General features: G+C 46.9%; 1 protein-coding gene across 1 annotated transcript in view; it reads left to right on the plus strand.

Moving 5' to 3' along the window:
• Positions 1-1,272, plus strand: part of PDE6C (phosphodiesterase 6C) — a 263,370-nt gene extending 262,098 nt beyond the window's left edge. The window contains exon 22 of the mRNA XM_063962080.1: positions 1,039-1,272. Within this exon, the coding sequence (XP_063818150.1) occupies positions 1,039-1,103 (65 nt within the window). The 3' untranslated portion in view covers positions 1,104-1,272. The remainder of the gene's footprint in view (positions 1-1,038) is intronic.
• The last annotated feature ends 11,449 nt before the right edge of the window (positions 1,273-12,721 follow it).

Consider the following 12,721-nt stretch of genomic DNA (forward strand, 5'->3'; position numbering starts at 1 on the left):
GCCAGAATTAGCCTGACTGCTATTAGGTACCGAGATGAGATCCTCAGACCCCTTGTGAGACCATATGCTGGTGCGGTTGGCCCTGGGTTCCTCCTAATGCAAGACAATGCTAGACCTCATGTGGCTGGAGTGTGTCAGCAGTTCCTGCAAGACGAAGGCATTGATGCTATGCACTGGCCCGCCCGTTCCCCAGACCTGAATCCAATTGAGCACATCTGGGACATCATGTCTCGCTCCATCCACCAACAGACTGTCCAGGAGTTGGCGGATGCTTTAGTCCAGGTCTGGGAGGAGATCCCTCAGGAGACCACCTCATCAGGAGCATGCCCAGGCGTTGTAGGGAGGTCATACAGGCACGTGGAGGCCACACACACACACCACTGAGCCTCATTTTGACTTGTTTTAAAGGACATTACATCAAAGTTGGATCAGCCTGTAGTGTTTTTCCACTTTAATTTTGAGTGTGACTCCAAATCCAGACCTCCATGGGTTAATAAATTTGATTTCCATTGATAATTTTTGTGGGATTTTGTTGTCAGCACATTCAACTATGTAAAGAACAATGTATTTAATAAGAATATTTCATTCATTCAGATCTAGGACGTGTTATTTTAGTGTTCCCTTTATTTTTTTGAGCAGTGTATATTGCTGTCACTATTATGGCTACCACATACAGAAAAGCTTTCCTTAAAATTGTTGTTAAAAATACAACATAAACCCAAGCATACAGTAAGTGTGAACAGACACTGCAATACATGAATCATAGTATATCATTATACTACTCTTGTCTGCTCCAGATTCAGATGCCTCAGTGTTCGGTTAGGAGATGAATTATAAAATAGTTTGGATTTCATGTTCTGTCAAAACAGAAAACGGAGAATGTGCCAGGGGGGAACGGAGCATTAAACATGATTTATAGTAAATATACAAATTCACATATCAAGCTCGACAATAAATCAGGGAAGGTGGGGGCATTTACTGAAGCAGAGATACAGAACCACCTGCCCGTCATTAACATTCCCCTTGTATTTTTACTAGGCACAGAACAAGCTGGAGGAGACGGTGGCCAGCCAGACAAATCAAAGACATGTACAGTTTTGTAGAAGACAACGGTCAAAAACAGGAAGAGTGCGACTGAAGACTGAGTCAAGCAACACTACTTATGTTCTCATATGAAAAGGTTGTTGATTTGGAATTTAGAATATAGGATAGCGGTGGGGAGTTTATTTTATCTATTGGTTGTTAATACTAATAAAACCACTGGTAAGAACAGATACTGGTCAGTGTAAATGGTACTTTGCTAGATGGCAAGTTATTTACTGCAATAGTGTGTTGGACCTAAAAGGCTCGAAAATGAATTTAATCTGGGTTTATTCATCTGTGTTATTCATGTCACTGGCTGTGTTATGTTCTGTTTCTGCTTGCTATACATAATAAGAGAGGTTTCACAAAGAAAGTCACCTACCTCTTTACCAAGGAAAGTGACACAACTTGCATTGCATTGGTTAGAATTATTATTATGGCATTAGGAACACAGAACAATTTGTGGCTATGACCCAACTGTGCATGAACAGGTAACGGAGGAAACAGTTGCAATTAGTGGCCGGCAGAGAAGCATGGTAGCTGTATTCTGACAATTGGAAACAGGCAGCTGGATGTAACAGAATCTAAGATCGCCAAAGGTGCGGGATGATCGGCCAATCACGGACATTTTTTAAACACAAGGCAAAACCATGACTTGCAAGTGGTTTTCCCTTTAATAAAACGTCCGAGATCATCTGGCATCCCGTACCTCTGGTGATCTCGGACTCCAGTACATCCTGCAGAGGATGTTTACTTAGGAGTCAAGCTGGGTACACACTTGTCCAATCCTCAGCAGATCAGACTGTTTATGCAACCGTAATACAGACCTGCTCACAGATTCTACATCCAATTCATGCCTACACATTTTGCCAGCAGCATCGGGGGAGGGTGCTGGGATCCCTCTGGAGGTATGTACTGTAGTTATGATCCCAGCCACCAGAATGCTGGCGGGGGGCCCAGGACTATTCCCACTCTTGTGTGTCCACGACATCCATAGAGTGGGAATAGAACCTCTGGCGAGCCTGCAGCGTGGCGAGCGCAGCTTCGTTGCACTCGCCCCCCTGCTGGCATTCTGGCGGCCAGAATCTTGGTGTCGGCATGCTGACCGCCGGGATCCCGACCACCGGTCACCCATTCCCAACCCCTATGGAACCAGACATGCCGCCACGCTGATAGTGTGCTGGACTGCCTGGACCAGAGATCGGTCACCTGCTCCGGGTTCTCCTACCCAGCATGCCCTACAAATGCTCTTGTACTTCTGCAGCTGGAGAGCCAGGCAGCGGGGGTGTCACATGCACCAGAGGAAGGTGGGTCCTTTGCATGCAAAATACAGTGTTTTTCTTGTAAAAATGCTGAAGTGACCATGCCCGCTGATGGATTTGGTCACACCCACTACGAGGTGGCCACACCTATGGTAGACATGGTCACGTCTCCATGTACGGATTCTAATCTCCCAAATGTTTGGAGGTATGTTAGCCTATACATATACATGGACAATAAGTGGTTCACATGCAGATGGTTGAGTTTTAATCTGAATTTCTTGTCCCAAAAAAGACAATAAGCTCAGTGGTAGTGCTGGCGATAAGCTGTTTATATGGGGTTTGTAGCAGGGCCTGATTTAGTGCTGAATGCTAGGATGCATAAGTGTATTAGCAAAGATGCATCTGCACTTCTATGTGCCATTACCTGTATTTCACTTGCGCTAATGTTATGATATACGCAACCTTAAAATGTTGTAATTAGACCTGACTGAAGCAAAGATGTCACAATTGTCTTAGGTTCTACTGTATAACTGTCACTTTGTCTATGTAAGAGAAATATGTAAGTCTAGTAACTTCAAGATCCGGGGGCTCAATATAAAGATACATCGCATGGGGCTGTGATAACTTGTGCCTGAGTGAACTAACCACCGTATATTATACTGGCGCATTTTCCTTCATCTGGGGAAAACTTCTTACCATGGGGATGTACAAAAGCTGTTTCTGCGGGAGGCTGCATTCAATCTTATTTGAACTTAATAGTTTTACATCCAAAGATAGAGCCTAGAATCATGAAATCTGTAGAATTTGGTGAATGTATGCACCAAGGACCATGTACAGTAACTGCTCTACATAACTGCGCCGCCCATTCCGCGCCACCCATGAAGTCCCCACTGAACAAGTGTATTCCAGTTACGAGTGTAACTGGAATAGGTTTTCCAGCCCCACTATGTGGCTGCTTAATTGTGTCCGTAATCCACCTAGCTATAGTTTGCTTTGATGCTGGCCAAGCTTTGTTTGTAGCATAATAAAGAATAAGCAGACTATGTTTTCTTATGCTGGCAGTCCTTTCCAAATAAATTTTCAAACCTCTAACCACATCCAACAACAACAACAATTTCTCATTGCTTATTGTCTTATATGACTAAGGGCCTGATTCAGCATGGATCGCAAAAGCAAAATCTTTTTCTAATGGGCAAAACCATGTGCAGTGCAGGTGGGGCAGATATAACACATGCAGAGAGAGTTAGATTTGGATGGGGTGTGTTCAAACTGAAATCTAAATTGCAGTGTAAAAATAAAGCAGCCAGTATTTACCATGCACAGAAACAAAATAACCCACCCAAATCTAACTCTCTCGGCACATGTTATATCTGCCTCCCCTGCACTGCACATGGTTTTGCCCATTAGAGAAAGATTTTGCTTTTGCGATGCATGCTGAATCAGGCCCTAAGTAAAGGAGGGAATAACATTTTCCTGATGTAAGTGGAGATCTGACACCACTTTAAGCTGAAAAGAAGGATGTGTACGTAACCAAGGGTGTAGTTGTACCATAGGTGCATGGAGTGCAGCTGCTATGGGGTCCAAAGCTAAGAGGGGCGCACCTTTCCTGTTACAATTACATGTGGTACCTAGGGGCCCTTACAAACTTTTCCTTGGCGCCTACAACATATCTAGTTACGCACCTGGACCTGCTCATTGTAGTGTGGTATAAAATGATCTGGAGGACATTATAATGTTACACAATATGAGATGGGGCACTGTAATGTGGCACAGTGAAGTTGAGGCACTGTAATGTGGCATAATATGAACTGGGGGCACTGGAATGTGACAAAATATGAACTGGGCATATTGCATCTCATAATGTGAATTGGGGGTACTGTGTTGGATAATCTGTAGGGACAGCCCTACAACGTGACATAATGTGAACAAGGGCACTTCTGTGGTTGATAAAATAAATTAGGGCACTATTATGGGGCATACCATGAACTAGGGCACTACTATGGTTCATAAAATAAACAAGGGCACTATTATGGATCATAAAATAACAACTGCCACAAAGAGGTGTCTCTCTAGAAGCATTGGCAAAATGTTGCTATGGGGCCCACAAAGTTCTGGCTACGTCCCTGTACGTAACACTGCCCTATCTCCATAGATGACTAAAAATAGAGATTTGAAAGCCAATAATATGGCAAGAAGAAAAGCTAATTTCCAAGATATCCACTGAGCGACATCGTCTAACGTTTCCCCCTCCCGGGCCGGCCAGTCGGCGGCCGCCTGTACGCACTGAGCGATATGACCGCTCATATCGCTCAGTGACGTCACGCCCCCGCCAGCCCTGCATGAAGGTCGTGGACGACAGTCCACATCCTTCATGCATGCCCTACCGACAGCGACGATCGTTGCCGACCCGCGGGGCCGCGCATCGGTCGTCGCTGGCGGCATACACACTTAACGATATAATGAGCGACGTCGCTCAAGGAGGGGGAAAATGAGCGACGTCGCTCATTATATCGTTAAGTGTGTATGGACCTTTAGATGGACAATTACAGCACCACAAACCCCTAGCTGGACACAATGATTGACAACCCCTTAGATGTACACTACACACTGACTGACAGCTCCTTAGATGTACACTACACACTGACAGCCCCTTAGATTTATACTACACACTGACTGACAGCGCCTTATATGTACACTACACACTGACTGACAGCCCCTTAGCTGTACACTACACACTGACTGACAGCCCCTTAGATGTACACAAGTGACAGACCCTTATATGTACACTACACACTGACTGACAGACCCTTAGATGTACACTACACACTGACTGAACCCCTTAGATGTACACTACACACTGACTGACAGCCCCTTATATGTACACTACATACTGACTGACAGCCCCTTAGATGACCAGTCTGACAGTCCCTTAGATGTACACTACACACTGACTGACAGTCCCTTAGATGTACACTCTGACAGTCCCTTAGATGTACACTACACACTGACTGACAGCCCTAGATGTACACAAGTGACAGCCCCTTAGCTGAACACTACACACTGACTGACAGCCCCTTAGATGTACACTGCACACTGACTGACAGCCCCTCAGATGTACACTACACACTGACTGACAGCCCCTTAGATGTACACTACACACTGACTGACAGCCCCTTAGATGTACACTACACACTGACAGCCCCTTAGATTTACACTACACACTGACTGACAGCGCCTTATATGTACACTACACACTGACTGACAGCCCCTTAGCTGTACACTACACACTGACTGACAGCCCCTTAGATGTACACAAGTGACAGACCCTTATATGTACACTACACACTGACTGACAGACCCTTAGATGTACACTACACACTGACTGAACCCCTTAGATGTACACTGCACACTGACTGACAGCCCCTTATATGTACACTACACACTGACTGACAGCCCCTTAGATGACCAGTCTGACAGTCCCTTAGATGTACACTACACACTGACTGACAGTCCCTTAGATGTACACTCTGGCAGTCCCTTAGATGTACACTACACACTGACTGACAGCCCCTTAGATGTACACTACACACTGACTGACAGCCCCTCAGATGTACACTACACACTGACTGACAGCCCCTTAGATGTACACTACATACTCACTGACAGCCCCTCAGATGTACACTACACACTGACTGACAGCCCCTTAGATGTACCCTCTGGCAACCCCTTAGATGTGCATTACACACTGACTGACAGCTCCTTAGATGTACACTACACACTGACTGACAGCTCCTTAGATGAACACTACACACTGACTGACAGCCCCTTAGATGTACACTACACACTGACTGACAGCCCCTTAGCTGTACACAAGTGACAGCCCCTTTGATGAACACTGACTGACAGCCCTGGGCCCTTAGATGGACTCTCTGACAGCCCAACATCGCAGATCACAGAGCAGCACGGGAGCGTGCAGTAAAATGGCGCTGAGTCCTGGCCGTGGTGCCTTACATACATTCAAAGTCACGCGGGACGATGACGTTTGGCCTCGCTCTGACATTCCGAGCCTGGCGGAAAGTCCCAGAGCCAGGCTTGGACACGGCTCGGATCACCCTGTTCGGAGCGGTCCGGATTCAAGGTAATCCGGACCGCTCATCTCTATTATATACCCTACAAGAGATTACTCATTAAGTGCTGGCTCCTCAATCACTTACTAACCCCATGGTAAGAAGTGTCCCCCAGATGAAGGAAAGAGAAATAAATGTGCCTGTAACTTTAAATCTGGCGCATAATATTTGTAAGCCAGTACAGCTTAATACAGTACGGGGCATACAACATTCTTCTCTGGCACATTTGCAGCGAAGGCCGTGTAAAATCTCTACCATGTACCACATAATATAAATATTTGGAGTGTGCTGCAGCATATTTTATGGAGATGTAATAGACGTCAGTTCCCAGGTCTCTGTAATGCACCTGGAGGAGACTGGCTGATAGCAGCCGAGCCAGACAAGTTGCATAAACATAAGCTGCTTGTTGTATATTGGATTTGGCATTTAACAGAGCTTTCGAGATGTAAAAGAATTAACCTCAAGCTCTCCTTAGAGAATCCCGCTATTTCCAACATATTCCTGCCTGGTAAAAACCGTACTAAACCGCACTGGGAGACTCCTGTAAGGGATTCACTATACCAAAAACAGGGGAGAAAAAAGTTCATAGCTCTGCTAACAAAAACAGTATATATCCAGACAGCTTTAAGAAAGAGTGTCTTACAGTATATGACAACAAAATAAAAAGAAAATCTATGTCAAATCTCCTTAGCAACTAGATTAACTACCAAAAGTACAAGGAAAAAAACAAACACATAAATGTAGAACTCCCACATAAATCTATGTCATTTAACAGAGTATTTAATCCGTTTTTAAAGGAAACCCACTAATTCTAATGTGTGCAAGAATCTTATTTACTCTGGAAAGATACATAAAAAAAATAATAATAAGAATTTACTTACCGATAATTCTATTTCTCATAGTCCGTAGTGGATGCTGGGGACTCCGTAAGGACCATGGGGAATAGCGGCTCCGCAGGAGACTGGGCACATCTAAAGAAAGCTTTAGGACTATCTGGTGTGCACTGGCTCCTCCCCCTATGACCCTCCTCCAAGCCTCAGTTAGAATACGGTGCCCGGACGAGCGTACACAATAAGGAAGGATTTTGAATCCCGGGTAAGACTCATACCAGCCACACCAATCACACCGTATAACCTGTGATCTGAACCCAGTTAACAGCATGATAACAGAGGAGCCTCTGAAAGATGGCTCACAACAATAATAACCCGATTTTTGTAACAATAACTATGTACAAGTATTGCAGACAATCCGCACTTGGGATGGGCGCCCAGCATCCACTACGGACTATGAGAAATAGAATTATCGGTAAGTAAATTCTTATTTTCTCTAACGTCCTAAGTGGATGCTGGGGACTCCGTAAGGACCATGGGGATTATACCAAAGCTCCCAAACGGGCGGGAGAGTGCGGATGACTCTGCAGCACCAAATGAGAGAACTCCAGGTCCTCCTCAGCCAGGATATCAATTTTGTAGAATTTTACAAACGTATTTGCTCCTGACCAAGTAGCTGCTCGGCAAAGTTGTAAAGCCGAGACCCCTCGGGCAGCCGCCCAAGATGAGCCCACCTTCCTTGTGGAGTGGGCATTTACAGATTTTTGGCTGTGGCAGGCCTGCCACAGAATGTGCAAGCTGAATTGTACTACAAATCCAACGAGCAATAGTCTGCTTAGAAGCAGGAGCACCCAGCTTGTTGGGTGCATACAGGATAAACAGCGAGTCAGATTTCCTGACTCCAGCCCTCCTGGAAACATATATTTTCAGGGCCCTGACAACGTCTAGCAACTTGGAGTCCTCCAAGTCCCTAGTAGCCGCAGGCACCACAAATAGGTTGGTTCAGGTGAAACGCTGAAACCACCTTAGGGAGAAACTGAGGACGAGTCCTCAATTCCGCCCTGTCCGAATGGAACATCAGATAAGGGCTATTTCAGGATAAAGCCGCCAATTCTGACACGCGCCTGGCCCAGGCCAGGGCCAACAGCATGACCACTTTCCATGTGAGATATTTTAACTCCACAGATTTCAGTGGTTCAAACCAATGTGACTTTTGGAACCCAAAACTACATTGAGATCCCAAAGTGCCACTGGAGGCACAAAAGGAGGCTGTATATGCAGTACCCCTTTTACAAACGTCTGAACTTCAGGGACTGAAGCTAGTTCTTTTTGGAAGAAAATTGACAGGGACGAAATTTGAACCTTAATGGACCCCAATTTCAGGCCCATAGACACTCCTGTTTGCAGGAAATGTAGGAATCGACCCAGTTGAATTTTCACCGTCGGGCCTTACTGGCCTCGCACCACGCAACATATTTTCGCCAATTGCGGTGATAATGTTTTTGCGGTTACATGCTTCCTGGCTTTGATCAGGATAGGGATGACTTCATCCGGAATGCCTTTTTTCCTTCAGGATCCGGCGTTCAACCGCCATGCCGTCAAACGCAGCCGCGGTAAGTCTTGGAACAGACAGGGTCCTTGCTGGAGCAGGTCCCTTCTTAGAGGTAGAGGCCACGGATCCTCCGTGAGCATCTCTTGAAGTTCCGGTTACCAAGTCCTTCTTGGCCAATCCGGAGCCACGAATATAGTGCTTACTCCTCTCCATCTTATCAATCTCAGTACCTTGGGTATGAGAGGCAGAGGAGGGAACACATACCCTGACTGGTACACCCACGGTGTTACCAGAGCGTCTACAGCTATTGCCTGAGGGTCCCTGGACCTGGCGCAATACCTGTCGAGTTTTTCCCAACGGTTTATAATCATGTGGAAGACTTCTGGGTGAAGTCCCCACTCTCCCGGGTGGAGGTCGTGCTGAGGAAGTCTGCTTCCCAGTTGTCCACTCCCGGAATGAATACTGCTGACAGTGCTATCACATGATTTTCCGCCCAGCGAAGAATCCTTGCAGCTTCTGCCATTGCCCTCCTGCTTCTTGTGCCACCCTGTCTGTTTACGTGGGTGACTGTCGTGATGTTGTCCGACTGAAACAACACCGGCTGACCTTGAAGCAGAGGTCTTGCTAAGCTTAGAGCATTGTAAATGTCCCTTAGCTTCAGGATATTTATGTGAAGTGATGTCTCCAGGCTTGACCATAAGTCCTGGAAATTCCTTCCCTGTGTGACTGCTCCCCAGCCTTGCAGGCTGGCATCCGTGGTTACCAGGACCCAGTCCTGAATGCCGAATCTGCGGCCCTCTAGAAGATGAGCACTCTGCAACCACCACAGGAGGGACCCCTTGTCCTTGGTGACAGGGTTATCCGCTGATGCATCTGAAGATGCGACCCGGACCATTTGTCCAGCAGGTCCCACTGGAAAGTTCTTGCGTGGAATCTGCCGAATGGGATTGCTTCGTAGGAAGCCACCATTTTACCCAGAACCCTTGTGCATTGATGCACTGAGACTTGGCTCGGTTTTAGGAGGTTCCTGACTAGCTCGGATAACTCCCTGGCTTTCTCCTCCGGGAGAAACACCTTTTTCTGGACTGTGTCCAGGATCATCCCTAGGAACAGAAGACAAGTCGTCGGAACCAGCTGCGATTTTGGAATATTGAGAATCCAACCGTGCTGCCGCAACACTACCTGAGATAGTGCTACACCGACCTCCAACTGTTCCCTGGATCTTACCCTTATCAGGGAATTGTCCAAGTAAGGGATAACTAAAATTCCCTTCCTTTGAAGGAATATCATCATTTCGGCCATTACCTTGGTAAAGACCCGGGGTGCCGTGGACCCTCCATACGGCAGCGTCTGAACTGATAGTAACAGTTCTGTACCATAAACCTGAGGTACCCTTGGTGAGAAGGGTAAATTTTGACATGAAGGTAAGCATCCTTGATGTCCCGAGACATCATGTAGTCCCCTTCTTCCAGGTTCGCAATCACTGCTCTGAGTGACTCAATCTTGAATTTGAACCTCTGTATGTAAGTGTTCAAAGATTTTAGATTTAGAATCGGTCTCACCGAGCCGTCCGGCTTCGGTACCACAACAGTGTGGAATAATACCCCGTACCCTGTTGCAGGAGGGGTACCTTGATTATCACCTGCTGGGAATACAGCTTGTGAATGGCTTCCAAAACTGTCTCCCTGTCAGAAGGAAACATCGGTAAAGCCGACTTTAGGAAACGGCGAGGGGGAGACGTCTCGAATTCTAATTTGTACCCCTGAGATATCACCTGAAGGATCCAGGGGTCTACTTGCGAGTGAGCCCACTGCGCGCTGAAATTCATTGAGACGGGCCCCCCACCGTGCCTGATTCTGCTTGTAAAGCCCCAGCGTATACGGAGGGCTTGGCAGAGGCGGGAGAGGGTTTCCGTTCCTGGGAACTGGCTGATTTCTGCAGCCTTTTTCCTCTCCCTCTGTCACGGGGCAGAAATGAGGAACCTTTTTGCCCGCTTATCCACGAAAAGACTGCGCCTGATAATACGGCGTCTTCTCATGTTGAGAGGCGACCTGGGGTACAAACGTGGATTTCCCAGCTGTTGCCGTGGCCACCAGGTCTGAAAGACCGACCCCAAATAACTCCTCCCCTTAATAAGGCAATACTTCCAAATGCCGTTTGGAATACGCATCACCTGACCACTGACGTGTCCATAACCCTCTACTGGTAGAAATGGACAACGCACTTAGACTTGATGCCTGTCGGCAAATATTCCGCTGTGCATCACGCATATATAGAAATGCATCTTTCAAATGTTCTATAGGCAAAAATATACTGTCCCTATCTAGGGTATCAATATTTTCAGTCAGGGAATCCGACCACGCCAACCCAGCACTGCACATCCAGGCTGAGGCGATTGCTGGTCGCAGTATAACACCAGTATGTGTGTAAATACATTTTAGGATACCCTCCTGCTTTCTATCAGCAGGATCCTTAAGGGCGGCCATCTCAGGAGAGGATAGAGCCCTTACAAGCGTGTGAGCGCTTTATCCACCCTAGGGGGTGTTTCCCAACGCACCCTAACCTCTGGCGGGAAAGGATATAATGCCAATAACATTTTAGAAATTATCAGTTGTTATCGGGGGAAACCCACGCATCATCACACACCTCATTTAATTTCTCAGATTCAGGAAAACTACAGGTAGTTTTTCCTCACCGAACATAATACCCCTTTTTGGTGGTACTCGTATTATCAGAAATGTGTAAAACATTTTTCATTGCCTCAATCATGTAACGTGTGGCCCTACTGGAAGTCACATTTGTCTCTTCACCGTCGACACTGGAGTCAGTATCCGTGTCGGCATCTATATCTGCCATCTGAGGTAACGGGCGCTTTAGAGCCCCTGACGGCCTATGAGACGTCTGGACAGGCACAAGCTGAGTAGCCGGCTGTCTCATGTCAACCACTGTCTTTTATACAGAGCTGACACTGTCACGTAATTTCTTCCAACAGTTCATCCACTCAGGTGTCGACCCCCTAGGGGGTGACATCACTATTACAGGCAATCTGCTCCGTCTCCACATAATTTTTCTCCTCATACATGTCGACACAAAAGTACCGACATACAGCACACACACAGGGAATGCTCTGATAGAGGACAGGACCCCACTAGCCCTTTGGGGAGACAGAGGGAGAGTTTGCCAGCACACACCAGAGCGCTATATATATATACAGGGATAACCTTATATAAGTGTTTTTCCCCTTATAGCTGCTGTATCTTTAATACTGCGCGTAATTAGTGCCCCCTCTCTTTTTTAACCCTTTCTGTAGTGTAGTGACTGCAGGGTAGAGCCAGGGAGCTTCCCTCCAATGGAGCTGTGAGGGAAAATGGCGCCAGTGTGCTGAGGAGATAGGCTCCGCCACCTTATCGGCGGCCTTATCTCCCGTTTTTTTATGTATTTTGGCAGGGGTTAAATGCATCCATATAGCCCAGGAGCTATATGTGATGCATTTTTTGCCATCCAAGGTGTTTATTATTGCGTCTCAGGGCGCCCCCCTAGCGCCCTGCACCCTCAGTGACCGGAGTGTGAAGTGTGCTGAGAGCAATGGCGCACAGCTGCAGTGCTGTGCGCTACCTTGTTGAAGACAGGACGTCTTCTGCCGCCGATTTTCCGGACCTCTTCTGCCTTCTGGCTCTGTAAGGGGGCCGGCGGCGCGGCTCTGGGACCCATCCAAGCTGGGCCTGTGATCGGTCCCTCTGGAGCTAATGTCCAGTAGCCTAAGAAGCCCAATCCACTCTGCACGCAGGTGAGTTCGCTTCTTCTCCCCTTAGTCCCTCGATGCAGTGAGCCTGTTGCCAGCAGGTCTCACTGAAAATAAAAAACCTA

Source organism: Pseudophryne corroboree, chromosome 3 (genome assembly GCF_028390025.1).
Source record: "Pseudophryne corroboree isolate aPseCor3 chromosome 3, aPseCor3.hap2, whole genome shotgun sequence".
NCBI classification, from domain to species: domain Eukaryota; kingdom Metazoa; phylum Chordata; class Amphibia; order Anura; family Myobatrachidae; genus Pseudophryne; species Pseudophryne corroboree.